At 45.0% G+C, this 24,520-nt stretch overlaps 1 protein-coding gene across 1 annotated transcript in view; it reads left to right on the top strand.

Moving 5' to 3' along the window:
* The window catches only part of LOC130128497 (F-actin-uncapping protein LRRC16A-like), a 67,875-nt gene that overhangs the window by 23,509 nt on the left and 19,846 nt on the right, over positions 1-24,520 (top strand). The window contains exons 5-17 of the mRNA XM_056298097.1: positions 7,706-7,803; positions 8,532-8,602; positions 9,489-9,562; positions 12,061-12,136; positions 13,586-13,674; positions 15,100-15,194; positions 16,579-16,665; positions 17,370-17,473; positions 20,098-20,175; positions 21,637-21,713; positions 22,179-22,283; positions 23,898-23,967; positions 24,373-24,454. Of these exons, the coding sequence (XP_056154072.1) occupies positions 7,706-7,803; positions 8,532-8,602; positions 9,489-9,562; positions 12,061-12,136; positions 13,586-13,674; positions 15,100-15,194; positions 16,579-16,665; positions 17,370-17,473; positions 20,098-20,175; positions 21,637-21,713; positions 22,179-22,283; positions 23,898-23,967; positions 24,373-24,454 (1,106 nt within the window). The remainder of the gene's footprint in view (positions 1-7,705; positions 7,804-8,531; positions 8,603-9,488; positions 9,563-12,060; positions 12,137-13,585; positions 13,675-15,099; positions 15,195-16,578; positions 16,666-17,369; positions 17,474-20,097; positions 20,176-21,636; positions 21,714-22,178; positions 22,284-23,897; positions 23,968-24,372; positions 24,455-24,520) is intronic.

Genomic DNA, 24,520 nt, shown 5'->3' with positions numbered 1-24,520 from the left:
AACAAATATGCAGATGATAAGTCAGATTTCTATACCGGATTGGTCGAGGCCTGGGTTACCAATGACTGCCACCGGTACTGTTGGCCAGCAGGGTGCCAGTGGAAACTATGCTATTGTTGGGTGAAGGAGAAGAAGAGGGGGAAGGCATGTTCAGGGGCAGTGGGAGACGAGGAAGGGTAGGAGTGTGGATGTGAAAGCCGGAACTTTGAATGTTGGCACTATGACTGGTAAAGGGAGAGAGCTGGCTGATATGATGGAGAGAAGGAAGGTAGATACACTGTGTGTGCGAGATACCAGGTGGAAGGGGAGTAAGACCTGGAACATCGGAGGTGGGTTCAAACTCTTCTACCATGGTGTGAATGGGAGGAGAAATGGGGTAGGGATAATTCTGAAGGAAGAGTCTGTCAAGAGTGTGTTGGAGGTGAAGAGCGTGTCAGACAGACTGATGAGTATGAAGCTGGAAATCGAAGGTGTGCTGATGGACGTTAGCAGCACATGTGCCCCACACGTTAGGTGTGAGATGGAAGAGAAAGAATTCTGGAGTGAGTTGGATGAAGTGGTGTAGAGGGTACCCAAGGCAGGGGGAGACATGATTGGAGCGGACTTCAATAGGCATGTTGGTGAAGGGAACAGAGGTGGTAAAGATGGATGGGCAGGTATGGTGTCAAGGAGAGGAATATGGAAGGACAGGTGATGGTGGATTTTGTGAAAAGGATGGAAATGGCTGTGGTGAATACATATTTCAAGAAGAGGGGGGAACACAGGGTGACAAGTGCACACAGGTGGACTGTATCTTATGTAAGAGGCGCGATCTGAAAGGGATTGGAGACTGCAAGGTGGTGACAGGGGAGAACATAGCTAGGCAGCAGGGCAACCGCTACAGAAATAGTGAGGGAGACAGCTAGGAAGGTACTTAGTGTGTCATCTGGACAGAGGAAGGAAGACAAGGAGACTTGGTTGTGGAATGAGGAAGTACAGCAAAATATACAGAGGAAGAGGTTGGCAAGGAAGAAGTGGGATAGTCAGAGAGGTGAAGAAAGTAGACAGGAGTACAAGGAGATGCAGCGTAAAGCGAAGAGAGAGGTGGCAAAGGAAAAGGCGTATGGTGAATTGTGTGAGAGGTTAGACACGATTGACTAGACAGAGGAACCGAGTTGGGAGGGATGTGCAGGAAGTTAGGGCGATGAAGGATAGAGATGGAAATGTGCTGAAAAGTGAGGAGAGTGTGTTGAGAAGGTCAAAGGAGTACTTTGAGGGGTTGATGAATGAAGAAATTGAGAGAGAGAAGGTTGGATGATGCAGGGATAGTGAATCAGGAAGTGTGGTGGATTAGCAAGGAGGAAGTGAGGGCAGCTATGAAGAGAATGTAGAGTGGAAAGGTGGTTGGTCCAGATGACATACCTGTGGAGGCATGGTGGTGTTTAGGAGAGATGGCAGTGGGTTTTTTTTCTTCTTTTTTTCAAAAATATAGTTTTATTCGAGATGTAGGTACAAATACAAATAGGGTACCCAAAAGTAACACATATCTCCACATTTTTTATTTTTAGAAGAAACGCAAAACAAACAGAACAGACAAAACAACAGATGACCCCCCCCCCCCGAGTATCGGAAAATAAAATGATGATACAATATCTCAGTCTCATCTGTTCATAATAGGTTCATGGGTTTATATTGATTACGTCTCATAGGCAAGAGCATTAAACAATGAACATTTGTAAAATACATGTAAAAAGTAATCAAGCCAGCCAAAGTTGCAAGGGTATAGATGAGTAATAACAAATTCAGCATAGTTTGGATAGAATTAGGTCAAAACTATCATCACCATCTGATCTCTACTGTACTTTGTTGGTACTCCAAAGATGGTGATTTGTGGATTTGGTTCAATGGGGACTCCTAAGACATCTGAAAGGGTGTTGAAAACCAAAGTTTTGAAGTGCAGATCATGACCAAAACATATGGGTCAGATCTGCGGGTGAGTGAGAGCAATGGTCACACCGTGGATCTAAGACTGGGTATATCTCAGCTAGCCTGGATTTACTAAAATTGACTATGTAAAACCTTACATTGAATGAGTGTTAGACTGGCACATGATGAGGAGGAGTTAACCTGTTTTAACGCTCCCTCCCAATAGTCCCCTGTCAGCTCAATTTCTAGTTCCTTCTGCCAGTGTGCTTTGATTTTCTGAGTTGAATGATTTTCTAAGCTTAAGAGGCTCTCACACATCAGAGGGTGTGCTCCAAATATTGGGCATCACATTGCTCAGCCTCCCTGGGATAGTCTAGTCTGGGTGCTGGAAAGAAGGCTCCGACCGATTGCCAAACCTTGGATCCAGGAGGAAAAATGCTGATGCCATCATGGCCGTGGAACAACGGACCAGCTCTTTACCCTTGCGGAAGTGGTGAGGGAGGCGTGGTAGTGCGACCTGCCAGTCTACATGTGTTTTTTGGACTTGGAAAAGGCTTATAACTGTGTACCCCGGGGCACTCTGTGGGTGGTACTGTGGGAGTATGGGGTACCAGGGCAGCTGCTACAAGCCGGGTACTGTGGGAGTATGGGGTACCAGGGCAGTTACTACAAGCCATATGGTCCTTGTATAACCAAAGTGACAGCTGTGTCCGCATTCTCGGCACAAAGTCAAACTTTTGGTGGGTGTCAGACTCTGCCAAGGTTGTCCCTTGTCTCCGATTCTGTTTGTGATATTCAAGGACAGGATCTCAAGGTGCAGCCAAGGTTAGGCGTGTGTCCATTTTGGGAACCTCAGAATTGCATCTCTGCTCTTCGCAGTTGGTGTGGTTTTGTTGGATTCATCAGAATGTGACCTCGGGCGCGCACTGAGGCGGTTTGCAGGTGAGTGTGAAATGTCGGCCATTCATGAGATGAGATGAGCGCACCTCCAAGTCTGAGGCCATGGTTCTTTACTGGAAAATGGTTGATTGCTCCCTCTGGATTGAGGATGAGTTGTTGCCTCAAGTTAAGGAATTCAAGTATCTCAGGGTCTTGTTCACAAGTGAGGGTAGGATGGAGCAGGAGATTGACAGGTGGATTGGTGCAGCATCAGCAGTAATGCAGATCTTGTACTGGACCCTTGTGGTGAAGAGGGAGCTGAGCCGGATGGCAAAGCTCTCAATTTACCAGTCAATCTTCGTTCCAACGTTCACCTATGCTCATGAGCTTTGGATACTGACTGAAAGGGTGAGATCGCAGATGCAAGCAGCTGAAATGAGTTTCCTCCGTAGGGTGTCTGGGCTCAGCCTTAGCGATAGGGTCAGGAGCTCACACATCCAAGGGAGCTTGGAGTAGAGCTGCTGCTCCTTCACGTCAAAAGGAGCCAGTTGATTCGGGCATCTGATAAGGATGCCTCCTGGGCGCCTTCCTTTGGAGGTTTTCTGGGCATGTCCAACTGGGAGGAGACCGCGGGGTAGACCCAGAACTTGTTGGAGGGACTACATGTCCAATCTGGCCTGGGCACACCTTGGGATCCCCCAGGAGGAGCTGGAGGGCGTTGCTGGGGAGAAGGACGTCTGGATTGCCCTACTAAGCTTGCTGCCACCGCAACCCGTCCCTGGAGAAGCAGCTGATGATGAGATGAGATAAAGTGAAGAGGCTCTCATACAAGAATGATATTAGCCGTTTTTGAGCAGGGAGGATAGGGTTTAACATATTTTCCCAAGCGAGTTGGAGTGGAAGAGAAGGAAATGGGGGAAATTGTTTATGTATAAAGTTACACACTTGAAAAAACCTAAACATATTGGAGCGAGTTAAATCGTATTTTTGATGTAGATCAACAAAGTAGGGAAATGTGCCACTGTGAATTAAATCTTTAAAACATTGTAGACCTACATCTTTCCACTTAGACAAAGTAGAGTCAAGGGTTGAGGGAGCGAATAAATGATTGGTTGTGATCAGTCCTAATACAGATGATGTTTTGAATTTGTAATGACATTGGAATTGGATCCATATTTTTAAAGTAAAAAGTACTTTAGGTGTAGCGAGGGGTTTTTATAGGGCGTGATGAAAAGACTAATGCTGGAAGTGAAGATGAGTGACGTGATTGAGCCTCTAATGAGCACCAACTAGATTCCGGCGCATGGAGCCAAGATAAAAAAAATGTTTGTATATTCGCTGCCCAGTTGTCATGGATAAAACTGGGAAGAGCTAAGCCACCCATTTCTGTTTCCTTGAAGAAGAGTATGACTAATTCGGGGGTGTTTGCCTCCCCAAATAAAATGGCTGGTTGTTTGATTAATTGTGCAAAAAAGGGAGGAATATAGGGAGACGCTGAAAGACATATAAAAACTTTGGGAGAATGGTCATTTCTATTTATTGGATTCTACCAGTTAATGATAGTGGCATGCTACTCCATCTATTGAAATCAAGTTTCATTTGATTTAGCTGTGGGGTGACATTTGCTGTGTAAAGAGAGGAGAGGGAGTAAGTAATTTTAATACCAAGATATTCAAAACCTGAATAGGATAAGTGAACTGGGATTTAAGCTTGTCAAATTTGTAGGGCTTTCTCATTGATGGGGAAGCATTCATTCTTATTAAAGTTTAATTTGTACCCAGAAAATGATCCAGAATCCTCAAGGAGTGAGACAATTGTTAATGTGCAAGATTCAGGGTCAGTTAAGTACACTAATAAATCGTCTGCAGACAAAGCCACATGGTGCTCAACCTCTTCTCACACCTTGCAATTATGGTGAAGTCCATAGTGCTATGGAAAGTGGTTTGATGGCTATAGTGAAAAGCAGTGGGGATAGGGGGCACCCTCAACGAGTTCCCCTGGAGAGGTTAAAGAACAGAGACCTTATAGAGTTAGACCAGACCGAAGCTTGTGGTGAGCAATAGAGAAGACGGATCCATGCAATAAGATTATTACCAAAACCTAAATTTTCAAGTACTGTGAATAAATAGCCCCATTCAATTTGGTCAAAGGCCTTCTCCGCATCTAGGGAAATGACCACTTCCGGAGAAGAGTTGTTGCTGGGAGAGTAGATAATATCTAAAAGTTTACAAACATTTGAGAATGAATGCCGATTTATTTTATGAAGCCCATTTGGTCTTCAGAGATGACATTTGAAAGAATTGATTCTAAGCGGAGAGCAAACACCTTTGCAAGGATCTTGACATCTACATTGAGAAGTGAGATAGGATGAAAGGAACCACAGTTAGTGGGGTCCTTATCTTTCTTTTGTAGAAGGGATATTGATGCTTGACATTGTGGAAGGTAACTGACCTTTTTCAGTTGCGTGTTGGAACATATTAAGCAAGAGAGGAGAGAGCTTGCCAGCAAACTTCTTATAGAAATTGGAAAAATAACCATCTGGACCCAGCATCTTCCCACTCTGCATTGATCTTATAGCTGTAACAATTTCTGCCAGACCTACCGGCCTCTCCAAATTTGAGACAGGATCCTCACTAATTGTGGGAATATTTAAATTGTTTAAAAAATGTATAATTTTGGAATTGTCTACTGCTGCTTCAGAAGTGTATAAAGTGGAGTAAAATGATGTGAAATATTGTTAATCTCTTTCGGGTCTTTCACCAGGTTATTGCCAGGGTCCTTCACCTGAGGTATAAGCTGAGATGCAGATGGATGTTTAAATTGATGAGCAAAAAGCCTACTCCCTTTTCTCCATACTCGTAATAAAAACCATGAGAATGGAGTAATGAGCACTCTGCCTTATTTGTAGATAGCAAATTAAATTGTGATTGTAGATCTAATCTTTTTTTAAGGAGTTTTGATGTAGGATTTGTGGAACATTGGCAATCTACGTTTAATATTGATTCTGTTCATCCTTGAAGTTGTTTTTTGCGTTGTTTACTGAAAGAGAAGAATAGTAAATTATCTGGCCCCTTAGGAATGCTTTCTAAGTTTCCCACAGTAATGAGGGCGAGGTGAATTCATCTATATTTGTATCTAGGAATGTTTTTATGGATTTTTATAGGTAGTCATAGAATTTCTCACCAGATAGCAATAGTGGACGATCTGTCAAGAGATTGGAGAAGTTAATTTCAGGGGTCAATGGGGCATGACCTGGTATGACAATTGCCAAATATTCCACAGATTTGACTTCACTAAGAAGGGATGAGTCCAAAAAGAAGTAGTCTATCCTGGAAAATGTATGATGGACATTTGAAGAAAAAAAAAAGGAAAACTCTTTGGCTGAAGGGTTATAAAACCTCCACAGGTCCACACATCCATTTTCCTCCATAAACATGGCCCACGCTTTTGCTATTCCTGTTGTGGGGGCTACTCTCAAGCTCGAACGATCCAATCTTGGATTGATTGCATCACCTCCTAATATCAGTCAGTGTGTATTTAAACAGAGAGAAGATAAAGAGTTTGTTAACAAATTGGGCGTCGTCCCAGTTGGCACTATATACATTGACTAAAAGAGCTGGCATGTGAAATAAAGAACCAGTGACAATAACACAACAACCGTAAGGGTCAGAAATAGTTTTAGAGTGGATGAACTGACTTTTTTACTGATTGATATTGCTACACCTCTAGCTTTACAGTTCAAGTTGGAATGGAAGGTTTGATTAATCTAACTTCTTCGCAGCTTTGTTTGGTCCAGCACGTTCAAATGTGTCGCCTGTAAAAACACGATCTCAGCATTGAGACAAAACTTTTGAGTGTTTGATCTGGGCATTCATTCCTTTCACATTACATGATATAAATTTGATTGACTGACCACCTTTATTACCCTTGGTATTTGGCGCCATTTACCAAAAGAAACAAAGATCAAAACTTCAGGCCTATGTTTGTTATAGCAGCATGCAGTTGCAGTGCACTTCTGAGACTGATTCAATCATTTGACAGATAAGAGAGCAAAGATACCGCCCAGGTGTCAAAGTTTTAAACAAATGCAAACTCAATGGGGAGACTGACACAGTGTGGTGGCAAAAGTTACTTGTAAATGATAATGTTAAACCTGTATGGAGAGTATTGTACAAACCACCCTTGAAAAAAAAGAACAGGTGGCATTCAGTGGAGAATCCTACACGAGGCTGTTGCTGTGAATGCTTTTTCTATGTGTGATAATCCTACAGTGTCCAATACATGTCTGTTTTGTGGAATGATGGAAACAGTTTTTCACTGGTTTATTGGATGCAACAGACTTAAAGATCTGTTTGATGTATTGAGGATTTTGTTCCAGTGTTTTATGAAATGTGGTGGAAAACACAATTTATTTTCAGGACAGGTTACAGAAGAGTGAAAATGTCGAAGTAGACACTTCTAAACTTCATAATAGGAAAAGCAAACATGTCCATATACATCAGCAGAAGGACTAAAACAGAAGGAAGGGTAGGACAGGATGTGATCCCTTTGTTTGTTTCTTTGGTGAGATCCAGAGTCTGGGTTGATTTCAGGATTTATAAAGCAATGAGGGATTTGGATGTTTCCATTCAACAGTGGTGCTGTAATGACATGATTTGTTCTGTGGTGGATGATGAGTTGGTTTTTAATGTTTTTGGATGAAATTCATAAAATCAAGTGGTGGATGGATTGTGAGAGATGTCTGTACTTTTGTACTGGATTGTCTCTGAGTCATGGAATTCAATGAATTCCTTAAGGTCACTGTGTGGTTTATTTTAAATAAAGTGAACATTTTAAATGAAAAAAATTCCCCCTCTGTTTCTGTCTCTGTCTCTCTGTCTCTCTCTCTCCTCTGTCTGTCTGTCTGTCTGTCTGGATGAAGGAAGGTGATGAGGAGGTTAAGTCTGAAGCCTTCAGAGCGGATGGTGGCGCTTCAGTCTTTGTGGGATGAACAGAGTTCTGCGGATGTGGGACCCTGCGGTAAATCACACTCCTATTTTAAGACCACATCAACCACTGAATCCAACCCAGTCAGTCAGTCAGTCAAAGTTTATTTTCATACAGGAAATGAACAGTACATTTACTTCATAAACATGCAGTGCAGTGTGCTTTACATGAGAGCAAGTTAGAATTCAGTATATACAGAAAATATAATTCAGACATGTACATCAAATTAAACAGCAGACTCATGCAGAAAGTGAATATCAAATGCATTTTGTATTTTCTAATAGAGTGCTGGTTAGACTTATTTCTTTCAGAGATTGGGAAGTGAGGAAGACTCCCAACAGGAAAGACGGAAACCATACATTCATATCTATAACATGATGTTAAATCAGTGTGTATTAATAGAATATAACGTGATACTAGGTGAGTGTGTAGTAAGTGTAATGTGCTACTAGGTGAGTGTGTAGTAAGTGTAATGTGATACTAGGTGAGTGTGTATTAATTATAACGTGATACTAGGTGAGTGTGTAGTAAGTGTAATATGATACTAGGTGAGTGTGTATTAAGTGTAATATGATACTAGGTGAGTGTGTAGTAAGTGTAATGTGATACTAGGTGAGTGTGTATTAATTATAACGTGATACTAGGTGAGTGTGTAGTAAGTGTAATATGATACTAGGTGAGTGTGTATTAAGTGTAATATGATACTAGGTGAGTGTGTATTAAGTGTAATGGGATACTGAGGGCTGGTTGTGTGTCTGCAGGTGGTTTCTCTCATCAGTACTGGTGTGTGTGTGACCAGCTCGCTCTTCCGTACAGAGAGGAGGTCCAGTGGGTCAGTACGGTTGCCTGGCAACGCCCCTCTACTTCCCGTATCCTCTTGAATCTTTCTTCTTCCCCTGTCTCTTTTTTCTCCCCCGTCTTCTTTGAGTTTAACTTTACGTTGACTCATTTGGAAGACACGTTTATCCAAAGAAACTTACAAAACCATCAGCATGAGACAAACTCAAGTATTTACCACCTGGCATCATAGAGTACTACATACACGTAGTAATCACATGATCACCACTACTACGGCATGAAGTAGAAGTAGATTTGTTACTTAGTGACCATTTCATACTGTATGAAGTAGTAGTTGTTGTACATTTGCTATATTGTAATCACATCATAGTAGTACTATATGTAGTACTTGTAGTGCATTTAGTACAAAGTAATCATGTAGTAGTGCACTTGTCTCATCCCCTGTGTCTTTTTCTTTCCTGTTTTTGTCTTCACCTGCATCTGTACATCTTTGTTGTCTTGTTTGCCCTCTCACCCTCTTCATGTCCTCTTTCTCTCTCTCTGTGTCTGTCTCTTCGTCTCTCTCTCTCTGTCTTCTGTCTGTCTCTTCCTGTATCTCTGTCTCTGTCTCTTGCTCTTTGTCTCTGTCTGTCTCTCTCTCCATGTCTCTGTCTCTCTCTGTCTGTCTCTCTCTCTCTGTGTCTCTCTCTGTCGCTCTTTTTCTGTCTGTCTGTCTGTCTGTCTTTCTGTCTGTCTCTGTCACTCTGTCTCTCTGTCTCTCTCTCTGTGTCTCTGTCTCTCTCTGTGTGTGTGTGTGTATGTGTGTGTTTGTGTGTGTGTGTGTGTCTCTCTCTCTCTCTGTCTCTGTCTCTCTGTCCCTCCCTCTCTCTCTGTCTGTGTCTCTCTATCTCCTATCTGACGTCCTCCGTGTTGTCTTTCAGGATGTGGACACCATCTATCTCACACAGGACAGCAGAGAGCTCAACCTTCAGGATTTCATTCATCTAGAGAATCGGTGAATAGAATAAAACATTCAGACTGTTTTTTCTCTGTCTGTCTCTCCTTTGATTGAAATGAACAAAAGAAGGTAGCAAACTTTTTTCCAAATCTGAAAACTTCAGACCTTTTACTTCTACTGGCTTCTGCTGTCCATCTGTCTGTCTGTCTGTCCGTCTATCCGTCTGTCCGTCTATCCGTCTGTCCGTCTATCCATCTGTCTGTCTGTCCATCTGCCTGTCTGTCTGTCTCAATTCATCCTTAATTAATTTCCAATGGTAGTTAATTTACATGCAAGTTAAGAACAAAGGAATGACAAGTTTAATATTACAAATCCTCCCCTCCTTTTATCGGTGTGTGTGTGTGTGCATGCGCGTGTGCGTTTTGCACAGGGTGATGTGACGCTTCTAGTGCAGCAGTGCAGTAGTTAGAGGAAAGACGCATGCTTGCTTCCCGCCTGTTCTATCCTCTTGCTTACAGCTTGCTGGCTAACCCTTGTGGTGAACAAGGACACAGCAGCCCAGTGCGTAAGCCTTCCCCCACCAGTACGTAGCCTGCCCTTCACCAAGACCTCTGCCAGGCCTCCTCGTGACAACACACGGTAACCGGGCACCTCGTAGCCTCAGGCTAACTTATGGGTGGCACGGGTGGCCATTGGAGGACAGAAATCGGTGCCCTTTAATGCATGCACTGGAGTTAGGCAGGGGTGTGTGCTGGCACTGGTACTCTTTAACATTTCCTCCTGTGTAACAAGGCTTTTTCATAAAGATCTGGAAGGCAGTAGTGGCATCACAATAGACTTTAGGCTGGATGGAAACCGCTTCAAGATCCGAAGGTTCCAGGCAACCACCAAGTTGTCTGCAGTGCAGGTCCTTGAGCTGCAGTATGCTGATGACTGCGCTCTTGTAGCTCACACACCAGAAGACCTGCAAACCATCCTTGCCACAGTTGTGAATGGCTACAGCAGGCTGGGTCTATCAGTCAACACCACCAAGACTGAGGTTTTATGCTAATGGAGGTCCAGCCCCCCACCCACTATGCCTGTCTTCACTATAGAACACCAACCGCTCTCAGTTCTTCCATCTTTCAAATACCTGGGCGGCATCCTTTCTGAGGGCTGCAACCCTGATCACGAAACTCATAATAGAATCAAACGAGCCTCAGTAGCCTTCAGCAAATTCTGAGGTAAGGTCTTCCAAAACAAACACCTCCACCTGCACACCAAAATTACCATATTTACAAAGCCGTTTGCATCACAACTCTCCTATACAGCTGTGAAGCTTGAGCCACATACAGCCGCCACACAAGGAGCGGTTCCACATAAGGAGTCTACAGTGAATTATGGGAATCACGTGGCGCGACCGTGTTCCTCATGCTGAGATTCATGCTAGAACAAACTGCAAGAGCATAGAAGCCACGGTCACTGAACACCCAACTGCACTGGCTTGGGCATGTCATCCGGATGCCTCAAGAATGCCTGCCACGTCAAGTCCTGTATGGACAGCTTCATCTGGGCCGTCAGTCTGCAGGTGGTCAGGAGAAGTGATACAAAGACCAGCTAAAAACATCATGAAGAAGGGTTGTATCGACCCCTTGAGAGTGGAGCAAGCTGCCATCAACCGTTCCAACTGGCGGGAGATCTGCCACAGAGGTATAGGACAGCTGGGAATGGAGAGGAATGTGAAAAACAACAGAAAAGACCAAGGAGACACACAACCCTGCCTGCCCCCACTAACTCACACTTCATATGCCCAACTTGCAATAAAACTTGTGGATCAAGTACTGGACTCTACAGTCATCAAAGAACACACCGTTAACGAGGAGGGACGTCATCATCGGACTCAATGGACTACCAGCAGGTGTGTGTGTGTGTGTGTTTTGTTTTTCTTCTCCTGGATCTCCATCTTGTCATGGTGGAGAAGCTTGTATGTACCAAAGATCCCAAGAGCTATGCCGTCCAGAGCTTGGCTCTTGGTAGGGTGACTCAAGGCGGATAGGTCAAGGGGGAGGTTCCAGATGAAGCATGATCCAGCAAAGACCTCAACGGCGGAACTGGCAGAAAATGTCTCCAGGTCGTAACAGCAGTGAAGGAGGATGAAGGCTGCAACAGAGGGTGGTCCCCAATCGTCTTGGTTCTCCATGCCATTGGACTCTGGCCACCCCCTGCCAAGGACCGTGTGGCGGCTGCAGGCGCATCAGCCTCTCCACATAAAAAGCTGTCATACACAGGCGTCCCCCCATTATGCGGCTCCAGGATCAGCCTCTACACCCACCTGAGGACCCAGAGGGAGGGCGCTCATACTCGACTCTGAGTGACAGCCGATGATGATGATGCTGATGGTATGCGTGTATAACGGGGGATTATCTGGGTTGCTGTGTATCGAGCTTCCTCCACCTCTCCTCTCTCTCTCTGTGTTCATTTTTATTGTTTTCTAGTTGTGTTGATTCAGATGAATTGAGTGTTCTCATAGCAGATTCTCAGTGAGTTGCATCCGTCTTTGTGTTTTGTGTCTTCAGGGATCTGTTGGCCATCATCGCCGTCCTGGAGTACAACCAGTGGTTTACCAAACTCTCCACCAAAGACTACAAACTGGTAAGACGTCAAAACCCTCTGCTAAGGTTTACCTCTGAATCCGACCGTCACACCTCCTATCCAGTAACCCTTTCAATAAATAGGCACAGAAATACCTGAATCACTTATGAGTAGAATAGGTTATAAACTTATAAACTATAAACCTGAATATTGGGTGAATATTGGGTGTGGTGCTGTTCAACATTCACCTCATATTCAACTGAAACAGAGGCTGTTTGTCCCCGAGACACCGAGGAGCCATAATACTGCTTGGTACAGTATGTTTAACATGGCATTATAATGGTCAGGAAGCAAAGTAGAGACATAGAATAGAGACCGTATTTTACTCATTTATCACTCAGTTATTTCTGTGTAATTTAACCAGAATCCTCATGTGTTCACTGTGACCCTCAGACATGACAGAGATTCGTGATATTAAAATTATAAACCGATGAGGGTTAAAAAAAGTCAATATAACAAGTTAAATGAATAGATTAGAGAGCCATCCATCCGTTATCTTGACCGCTTATCCCACTCTCAGGGTCGCGGGGACACCGGAGCCCACTCAGACAGTAGGTTTTATGTTGTCCACTGCGACCCGACCCCGGAGAAGCGGCTGAAGATGAATGAATGAATGAATGTTCCGCCTTTATTTGATGGCATGAGTCGAGAGAACCTCCACATGCAGCCCAGGCTACAGCAAAGTGAGCAGTGTTGGACAGGTTATCAGAATCAGAATACTTTATTCATCCCCGGGGGGAAATTGGGTTAATGTAAAGGAGTGACTATGTTTGATGATGTCATTGTTCATTGTTAAAGTTTGTTTCTCGGGGCGTCCGGGTGGTGTAGTGGTCTATTCCGTTGCCTACCAATATGGGGATAGGCGGTTTAAACCCCCGTGTTACCTCCGGCTTGGTCGGGCATCTCTACACAGATTTGCCGTACCTGCGGGTGGGAAACCGGACGTGGGTATGGGTCCTGGTCGCTGCACTAGCGCCTCCTCTGGTCGGTCGGGGCACCTGTTCAGGGAGGGAGGGGGGAACTGGGGGGAATAGAGTGATCCTCCCACACGCTATGTCCCCCTGGCGATACTCCTCACTGTCAGGTGAAAAGTAGCGGCTGGCGACTCCACACGTATCGGAGGAGACATGTGGTAGTCTGTAGCCCTCCCCGGATCGGCAGAGGGGGTGGAGCAGCGACCGGGACGGCTCGGAAGAGGGGGGTAATTGGCCAGGTACAATTGGGGAGAAAAAGGGGAACACCCACCCCCCAAAAAAGTTTGTTTCTCGTTAGATAAAGAGCTGTTGTAAATAAAAAATTCTCTCTCTCTCTCTCTCTCTCTCTCTCTCTCTCTCTTTCTCGTGTTTACCTCTCCTCTGTCGCTGTCTAATAACGGTAAAAAAATGCCCTAAAAGTAATCTTTAAAATAATGTATGTACTTGTATACTTTCCTGTACATGTTCGCTGCAGTCAGCAGATGTGTGTGACCAGATACTGAGGGTGGTGTCGCGCTCCAGTCAACTGGAGGAGCTTCTGCTGGACAACACTGGACTCAAAAGGTCAGAGGTCAAGCAGGTTGTCGGTTTAATGAACGAGGGAACTTCTGAGATGTTGGATGTGGTTTTTAAGGTACACGGGGACTCTCAGTTGAACGTCAGGATTTCATGTTCATGTGTTGACAAGCTGCACAACGATGCTTTACAATGCAGCGCCTTTTTGTCACCGTGACGGTGGCAAATTAGCACTGACTTGGGTGGGCGACTATTCTCAATACAGGACCCCATCAGAAAATCCCCACGAGGGCCACATGTGACTCGAACTACCCCTTCCAAAAGAATATATCCTGATATTAAACATCGGATTATCGGTAACACTTTCTATGAAGCTTGCATCTGTAACACCCTATAAGCTTCTATAACGCTCTATAATGCCCTATAAGCATCTATAATGCCCTGTAAGCATCTATTGCATCTATAATGCCCATACTTTCCTATAATGTGTATTACAATGACTAATGGCTGTGGCTGAAGACTGAAATAGCACTGAAGTCTCATTATGCATCTCTACAAAACTTCAGCAAAACAAGTTGGCTATGATGCATTATGACATTTGACAGATAAACAGGCTAACGATGACATATTTATAATGCATAAATCTGTTTTAAATTGACATAATGTATCATAAAGGTGGTTATGAGGTGTGAGGGCGTATACATGGTTATAATGAATCTTACAATGACTTATAGCAGGGGTGTCAAACTCCAGGCCTCAAGGGCCGCAGTGTCTGCAGGTATTTGTTGCAACCATGCACTACACCACCTGATTAAACTAGTTCCTTTCCCTCCTTGGTCCAGGAGGTGAGCCAATTAGTTAAATCAGGTGGTGTAGTGCACGGTTGCAACAAATACCTGCAGACACTGCAGCCCTCGAGGCCTGGAGTTTGACACCCCTGACTTATAGCTACACTTATAGGGCATTATAGATGCAAGCTTCATAGAGAGTGTTACCGCATTATCTATTTTATTGCATTGAGAAAGGGGCTGATGGAGGAAAGTCTTCTGGTTAAACTCATAATATTATTTCATCACAGTAAATATGGACACACTGCTGGTACACACTGTGTACATAAGAACAATGAGACATCATGAAATGAGACGGTAGAAATATGGAGTTAAGCTAGTCTCTTTGTGTTAATCCGTCAGTCCATCATGACAACATGGGTCAATATGGCTGCTAGGACGCTTGATGACTTTCTTATTAGTCAGTAAAACGTGATGTTATTCACTACCAGGACATCTGCCATCACCACATCACTGTGGACTTAAAGTGACATTCATTACACCATGTTTAGTTACTTAAGAATTAATAAGGTTTTTATTATCACATGTTGAAATGTCTAAAACACCGAGGTGTCATGTGTAACATCTCGACGTGTTTCTACAACACTTCATCACATCCTGTTGTGTCTTCTTCTGCCTTTCACAGTGACTTTGCTCAGAAACTGGCCACTGCTTTGTCACACAACCCAGCCTCCGCCCTGCACACCCTCAACCTGGCCAACAACTCACTGGAGGACAAGGGTAACACACGCACACACAACCACACACACACAACCACATACACACAGACTAACACACACAACCACACACACACACACACACATAGAACTCTACGCACCTTAGGGTTAACCACACCAGTGCACAATTGCGCGTACACACTCACACACACACACACACACACACACACACACAGCCACACCAATGTACACAGTCATGATACTTATCTAGATGTTGCTAACAGCCTTCCAGAAAACAAGGGTAACACACTTAAACACACACACACACACACACACGTCGCACCTTCTGCCTCCCCAAACTACCATTAATTTCCAGCTGTTGTGTTCCTGTTTCTGGTCACATCTGTGAAGTGTAAAGGTGGAGAATAAGCTTCATCCACCAACCTAAAGCACACACTGTTCAGGTAATGAGTGTGTCAGAGGCTTGGACAGGTGACCAGTGTGTTGAGAAGTGTTATGTTGAGAAGTCCTACCTCCATCTGGCTGAACAGTGACATGGAGATTATGGCCAGAATGAGTGGAGGCTAAGACATATACGTACATATCAGAATCAGAATCATGTTTATTGGCCATGTAGGTTTACACGTACATGGGATTTGACTCTGGTTTCGTGACTCTCTCAGTGTACTTAACATAGAGTAACAACACTACAACACAACAATTGTCAGATATATAATAATAACAATAATAATAATAGATTGAGTTTGTATAGTGCTTTTCATCTGCAAGAGGCAGATCTCAAAGCGCTTCAAAAATAATATTGATTTCAAAAAAGCATTTGATTCAATATGGCACATTTTGATGATGGTTTGGACATGTGTGGAGGAGAGATGCTGGGTATACTGCTGAATATGGAGCTGCCAGGGAAGAGGAAAAGAGGAAGACCGAAGAGGAGGTTTATGGATGTGGTGAGGGAGGACATGCAGGTGGCTGGTGTGACAGAGGAAGATGCAGAGGACAGGAAGAGATGGAAACGGATGATCCGCTGTGGCGACCCTGAACGGGAGCAGCCGAATGTAGTAGTAGTAGTAGATTCAATATGGCACATTGGTTTATTTTACAAACTGCTTCAAAGTGACGTAGGGGGTAAAACATATGACTTAATAAATTCCATGTATACAAACAACATGTGCAGCATCAAGACTGGCCACAAGAGAACACCGTTTATTTCCCAAGAACGTGGTGTGAGACAAGGCTGCTGTTTATCACCTGCCTTGTTCAACATTTGTATTAATGAATTGGCCACCATGTTGGAACAGTCCACAGTACCTGGTCTTACATGTCACACCTCTGAGATCAAATCCCTGCTATACACAGACGAGCAACACACTAAGTTGTATTCCTGTTAATGTGAATACAATTAAACAATCTGGTTGTGATTCCTGCAGGTGTGTCCGCTCTGAGTGTCCAGTTAGCCAAACTGCCCATGGGCCTCAAACACCTGAACCTGTCCCGGACCTCCATATCTCCCAAAGGTAACTAAGAAACTGGCAAACTGGGACTCCAGCAGCCATCTCCGCATGTTCTCCATATTTTCGCCTTACAGTCTCAAATAAAAACATCGTAAATTCAGAATTTCTGCCGTTATTCAACACATCAGTATGTTGGAACAGAATCTGTCAAGATTTTATAAAATCAGTCAAAATTTAAATCTGTAATAAGTATGTTGAGTAACTGTACACACTCAGACACTGTGTGTATGAAATAAACTGAGAACTGTCAACAATCTCATGTTTACCAAGATGTGTTTGAAATGTTCGCATTGCCTCCAAAGAGCTTGGCAAACAGGTTAGCAGGCTAATTATCCTCAGGACACGACGAATGTTCACTAACTGACTGATTTAGTACAATATCAATAAATCCATAAGTTAGTCAGTCAGTCAGTCAGTCAGTCAATCAATCAATCAATCAGTCATTCAATCAATTAATCAAACTGTTTTTATAGCACTTCTTTCAGCATCAGAATGCAACTCTACTCACTTTACATGAGACTATCTAAAAAGTGATGAAGAAAAACAAGACAATCATTTACGTGTCTCTGTCTCTGTCTCTGTCTCTCTCTCTCTCTCTCTCTCTCTCTGTCTCTCTCTCTCTCTCTCTCTCTCTCTCTCTCTCTCTCTCTCTCTCTCTCTCTCTCTCTCTCTCTCTGTCTCTGTCTCTGTCTCTCTCTCTCTCTCAGGTGTAAACAGTCTGTGTCAGGCTCTCTGTGTTAACCCTGTCGTCTCCTCTACCCTCACACATCTGGACCTATCTGGAAACTCCCTGAAAGGGGACGACCTGCCTGTATGCAGCCTGATCTCTCTCTCTCTCACACACACACACACACACACACACACACACAATCACACACACACACACACACAATCACACACACACACACACAAACAAAAGCACCATCATCATCGGCGGTCACTTGAAGCGAGTATGACTGTCCTCTCCATTGGGTTGTCTACGTTTGGGTCTTCAGATGGCTGTAGAGACCGATCTGGGATTCACATACTTGGTCGATGGCAGCTTTTGAGAAAGAAGGCTGCCGAGGTAGGGGAAGTGATCAACATTTTCAAGAATTTTGTTGTCCACTTTTATGGTGGGCTGGGTAGATGGCTGGTTGGGTGGAGGTTGATATAGGACCTAGGTCTTCTCAATGTTTAATGCTAGACCCAGGGCTCTGTATGCCTTAGCAAAGGCATTCAGAATGTCCTGGAGGTGTTCTGTGGCGTGTGCTGCGATGGAGTTATTGTCTGCATACTGAAACTCCATGATGGTGGTGTTGCAGACTTTGCTCTTGGCCTTGAACCTATTAAGATTGAAGAGCCTGCCGTCCGTCAGTTCTTTTTTTTTTGTGTGGTATTTTTCCACACTTTTCTCCCCAATTGTATCCAGCCAATTACCCCACTCTTCTGAGCAGTCCCGGTTGCTGCTCCACCCCCTCTGCCGATCCAGGGAGGGCTCCTCCGATACATGTGGAGTCGCCAGCCACTTTTTACCTGACAGTGAGGAGTTTTGCCAAGGGGACATAGTGTGTGGGAGGATCACGCTATTCCCCCCAGTTCCCGCCCCCCCCCCCAAACAGGTGCCCCGAATGATCAGAGGAGGTGCCAGTGAAGAGACCAGGACACATACCCACATCTGGCTTCCCACCCACAGACACAACAAATTGTGTCTGTCGGGACGACCAACCAAGCTGGAGGCAACACGGGGATTCGCACCAGCGATCCCCGTGTTGGTAAGCAACGGAATAGACTGCCACGCCACCCAGATGCCCCTACTTGGAGATTCTTGAGTGTCTTGTCTAAGCAGGCTTAGAAGGTCTCTTTTACTTCCTCTTCAGAGTCTAAATTAGGGGCATAAGCACTCGCAACTGTTGCCGTCTGGTTGTTGGCAAGCACCAGACAGATGGTCATGAGACGCTCACTGATCCCCACAGGAAGTTCAGACAGGTGGCTGATGATCTGGCTCCTGATGGCAAATCCAATGCCATGGATCCTGGGCTCATCGGCAGCTTTTCCTTTCCAGAAGAAAGTGTTGCCACCCTTCTCCTCCTTCAGTTGTCCTTCATCTGCCCGTCGGGTTTCAGAAAGAGCAGCTATGTCAGTCCGGCATCTCTTGAGTTCTCGACCGGTGATCATGGTTCTCCTCTCCAGTATGTCACTGGTTGCACTATCCATCAGTGTGCACACATTCCAGCCTCCAAAGTTCATGTTTCCGTGTTTCTAACCGCATGTGGTGATCCCTCTGGACGCAGTGATCCAGTCAGGAGGTTTGAGGCGGGCAACTTTAGGGCTGCTCAGTCGTTGGTGCAGCTACTGAAGGGCTCTTTCTACTTCATTCCAAGAGCCCAGCGACTGAATCTAGCACCCACTCACTGCCTGATGCGCCGGCTCGTGACTCGGGGCTTCCAGATCTCACAGGTTTGCCCCCGTTGCCACTTGCCGATCGCCATAGGACTTAATCCAGGATGTTAGGGTGGATTCCCTTGATGGAGGGCACCTGTGCGTGACTTTGTTTAACGTGCACAGACAACCACCACACGGTCCTTGACAGATCTGGGTCAAGATCCAGTGGCATGGAGTCCAAGATGACTGGGGGCCCATTTCTGCTGCAGCCTTGAGCCGCCGTCCCAGCCGTTGTGATGCTTCCTAAAGTCAGCCATCATCCTCCGCCTGTTCCACTGTTGAGGTCTTGGTTGGATTGCTCTTTGTCAGGGACCTCCCCCTTGACCTTACCACCATGGGTGACCCTACCAGGAGCATAGCTCCAGACAGCATTGCTCTCAGGATCTCAGGACCATGCAAGCTTCTCCACCACGACAAGGTGACAATCCATGGAGAAGATACACACACACACACACACACACACACACACACACACACACACAGAAATACAACATAGGCAGACACATAAAAAACAAACACTCATGCAGACATGAATACACAACTGCGCAGACAAACAGCAGCAGACACATGTGCCAGAGACACGGATATTGAATTTTCAATTCAACTTTAACTTATATTCAGCTAAACCTAAACAGAGTCAGACTACTTCTTTCATCAAACTGTGTTTTTTCTTCTACGTGTCGTTTACCTGAATTCATTCGTTGAGCTTTGAATAATGTGTTGTGTAAAGTTACCGTGTTTACAACATGTCCCCAACATTACATTTATGTTTCATAGCTGAACGAATGCATACGGTAACCTTGTTAATTGTATACAGATACAATTCCTATTAAAATTACACATAAGATTCATGCGTGTGTGTGTGTGTGTGTGTATGCACGCATGCAGTGGTATTAAGTTGGGTTGTTGTCTCACCTTCATCTCTGCCAGTCACTACAGAAAGTGTGACAGTTGTATATTTGTTGTATATTTGATGGTTGTGTGTTGTCGCTGCTCTTTCCATCTCTGTAGAACCTTCACAGTTTTCTGGGCCAGCCAAACTGTCTGGAGACTCTGGATCTGTCCAACAGCGACTGTTCTCTGGACCAGGTAACACTGACCGCTGCTTCCGGTACCTCACTGGTCAGCGGTGGCCGGTGTCCGGGTGATCATCACTGGTCTGGCCAGCCAGATCCTGCAGTACTTCATGGAGTCCGGTGGGCTGAACCCATTATCAAAATCAGATGAGACAACCGGGCAATGTCTTTCCCTTTTGAAGATCCAATCACTGTTCTGGTGGTGGTGGGGGGGGGGGGGGGCGTCTGACGACCGCGCTCTTCTCGACATTTACTGGATTTGGGTTTTTAATGATAAAGACTATAGAGAAACTACAGATTTAGAGGAAATGACTGGACCCATTAGAGCTAGCAACACGATAGTTGCTAATGCTAACTCCCTACGGATGAAGGGCCATGTCTGAAGAAGCGGCTTTTACTGTCACCGTTTGGCAAAAGTACGAGGACATATTGGTGTTTAACACATATACATACATATATTTCTGCCTCTTACAGTTAATTGATGTTTGGTACTTACGTCTTCCTCTTGCATGTGGGGGATGTGATTGGTTGCAGGTGTACAGCCACTCCCTATTTAACATGGCTTCTCATTGTTGCGAACCATTTGCCTGATCAGGAATCAGGAAGACTTTGTTTGTCATTTCATTTCATGTACATAAAACGAAACATCGTCTCCCCCGGCCCACAGCAGTGCAACACAAAGACAAAAACACATATCTAAAAACTACAAGAACTTCAAGAACACATACTAACACATGCGGTTAGCTTAGCCTGCCCCACTCCCTCGTCCTGTCAGACCACCCTCGGTGCTTCCTCCTCGGGCGCAGCTCCAAGTAGGGGCCGTGGTCCTTGGACCCACCGGATGCGGTTAGACCAGGCTCCCCCAGCCGATGCAGCACCAGCTCTCTCGGCCAGACACCCTCGGCACACCTCCCCGCACTCCTAACGACGACACTAAAAACAGTCAGCACCAGGCGAGGCCGCCGCCAGACTGTGGTGAAGGTCTAGCACCGAAACCTCACCAATAAATGTATAATTGCAAGTTAAGACAGCGTGCAGGAGATTGTTTGTGACTTTTGGTTTGCTGTTGGTATCAAATTAAAACGTACACTTGGTTCCGTTTCTATCCCTCATGAGCGGCGGTGTGTCCAAGCCCGTGAGGCGACATGATGGTGGAGGATTTGCGAAGGCTTAAAAAAACAGGGCACACAAATTTAATTCTGAACAATGAATCTGGCAAAGTTTAGTAAGTCCAGGTTTAATTTTTTGACTCTGCGTCTGAAGAGGTGTATGCATGTGTTATTTGGACAATCGGAAGATTTGCAAAACACGAGAGGCCAGTGACCCACTCCCCTAGTGGTTGAAGGTGGTAATACCGGTAATCAGTCAGTAAGAAGCTCATCCTACAGGGTCTTCTGCCTGACAGAACTACTGTGTGGGTGTGAGGTAAGGTCGTTCTCCTGCGTTGTGGATGATGGTTTTGTTTTGTCTTCAGGTGTGTGCCTCTCTGCTGAAGGGGTCTCTAAAACATCTGTCAGTCCTCAACATGTCCAAGACCGTCTTCCCTCACAGGTCAGAGGTCAACCCCGTTCTGATTCTGAACAAACACACTGTGACTGTGCAGGTTAATTTAGCAATACGAGATTTGAGAAGAGCAACTTTGTCAGCACGACTGATAAACTTCAGAAGTGTTTCACTGAATTGTGGCTATCGTAAGGGGTCCGACCGCACCTACAGCTGTATGATCCACACAGACGAAAAGAACGACAGGAGACGAGTTTAGAGATCGGTCTTGTCGGCCTTTGGCTAAATGAAACATTGGGGATGTTATAAACAGAATTCTGAAAGTTTTATTCTGTTTAGTTTGTACTGACACAGTGCCGATTGGTCATTATGTTCCTTCTAGAGTTTCGGTGGTTTAATCCCACCAGTGAGAAGTGTAAATGCATTCAGCGCACTCACTTCATCGTATCCTGTGTTTTAATGGGCTGCTCCCTCCTCTCTCTCATCCTCCTCTTCCTCCTCTCCTCCTCCCAGGAAGAGTAAGGACATCCCTGTGTCCTTCAAGCAGTTCTTCAGCAGCGCTCTGTCGCTAAGTTCTGTCAGCCTGTCGGGAACCAGGCTGCCTCTGGAGGCGCTCAAGTAAGAGCGCATCTCTGAAATCCGCCCCTGAAACAGTGATTTTATAGAGTGTTCTTTCAGTCAAATGGTGTATATGTGGCATCGGGGTTTAAAGCCGCTGGCTTCTTTAATCTCGTGGGATGTGATGGAAGATCCCTGAGATAAATGATTGACTGCCAGATGGGTCATTGTGCCAACAGCTGATTCAGAAGAATTGAAATCTAAATGGAAAAAAATGTAAGATAAAATATCCTCCAATAGCACCATAGAATTATACATATCAGTATCTTCTACATAAGTAGGCAGGTTATGAAAACATAACAGGCGTCTGGGTGGCATAGCAGTCTATTCCGTTGCCTACCAACATGGGGATCGCCGGTTCGAATCCCTGTGTTACCTCCGGCTTGGTTAGGCATCCCTACATACACAATTGGCCGTGTCTGTGGGTGGGAAACTGGATGTGGGTATGCGTCCTGGTCACTGCACTAGCGCCTCCTCTGGTCGGTCGGGGGCACCTGTTCATGGGGGAGGGGGAACTGAGGGGAATAGCGTGATCCTCCCACGCGCTACATCCCCCTGGTGAAACGCCTCACTGTCAGGTGAAAAGCAGCGGCTGGTGACTCCACATGTATGGCAGGAGGCATGTGGTAGTCTGCAGCCCTCCCCGGTTTGGCAGAGGGGCTGGAGCAGCGACCGGGACGGCTCGGAAGAGTGGGGTAATTGGCCGGATACAATGGAGTGAAAAGGTGGAGGTGGGGGTGGGTGGGGGAGTAAAAAAAGAAGAAGCAAAAACCAACTTTTCACAACCCAAAGGAAAAATCTGTATTCCAAAGTATTCTAATGATGTCACCCAGTTTACGCTAGCTCACCAGGAAACAGGAAGGGTGACTCGCTCAAGCACCTACTGTACTGTAGCATGTAAAATAACACTGGTCTACAAAAATATAGTTTTTTTTTCTTGCATGGACTTTGGAAACTGCTTTTGGCTAATTTTGGGCTGCTGAATCCAAATCCGAGCTCAGATTTGTTCCGTCACATCAAGTTTTTGTGCTATCTGTATGCTCCTTATTCAGGATTTTACAAAAGTTGACCATCTAGTCTGGCAATCTTGGTGGGGATAAAAATGACCCCTATTCATTTCCTAAGTCATTTCATGCTAGGCTGAGAGTTTATTTATTCATTGTAATCATTTTTTCATCTATCGATCTTCTAATGCAACAGTGTTTTTTTAACTTCGAGTGTAAAATTGCTGCTTTCTCAAAAATAAGGATTTTTCATAGTTCAAAAACCTGATGTGATAGGCAAAAACTAATGGCAGATTTGGATTCAGCACCCATAAGTTAGCTAGAATCCGTTGAAAAACCCCATGCAAGAAAAATTGTGTTGACCAGCGTAATTTATTATTTTTATTTTTTATTTTATCTAAGTCTATTGTCGACCTGTTTTTTGGTCTGCTTGATGTTGCACAGTTCAGTTTCCCTGCTAGGCAGATAAGGTGTATTTCAGTTCAGATGATCAGACTCAGCCGACACCATAAGCGGCTCCAGTCTGGCCCCCGCGGTGCCTCTGTGTTGTGGATGTCTGTGGGGTTTGTATTGGGAACCGGTCTGGTGAGTTGCTGTTTTTCTGTTTCAGGGCTTTGTTACTGGGCCTCGGCTGTAACCCGAACCTTGGCGAGGTGTCTCTGGATCTCAGCTGCTGTGATGTAAGGCTAACGCACACCCAGCACGCTAAACCCCGGCGGCCCCGCTGCCATTTATCAAGCACACCGTTAAGATTAATCGGGCATAGAAATGGACAGTGAAATGAGTACTAAAGGCAGTATTTAGCCGTGTATCCTTCATGTGTACTGCAGTAGTACTGGATACAGTGGTAGTCAGAGAGAGAATCCTCCTTCGTGTATTTAGCCTACAGATGAATGAGACAATTCTTTTCCTAATCTTCATGCTGTGGAATGATTTTTTTTCCCCTTAAACTTAATTGTCTCTCAACCAAATATCAGACCGCTCCTTTCTTTGAATTACTTATGCAAATATCAAAATAGATATCGACGAACAGGCCGATGAAGCTTTGTTCCCTGATGATTTTACCCACAATGCTCTGCTTCCAGCTGCGTTCCGGAGGCTCTCAGATCCTGGAGGGTTGCATTGCAGAGATCCCCAACATCTCCAATCTGGACATCTCCGATAACGGTGGGTACACTTAGTTAGCATCTCATGCGTTTGGCTAGCAGTCTCGTACAGCCAGCTCGAGTCTTC

This window comes from Lampris incognitus, chromosome 18 (genome assembly GCF_029633865.1).
Source record: "Lampris incognitus isolate fLamInc1 chromosome 18, fLamInc1.hap2, whole genome shotgun sequence".
In the NCBI taxonomy this organism is placed as follows: Eukaryota; Metazoa; Chordata; class Actinopteri; order Lampriformes; family Lampridae; genus Lampris; species Lampris incognitus.
The sequence above is the reverse complement of the archived record's forward strand: the minus strand, read 5'-3'. Positions and strand labels throughout refer to the sequence as shown.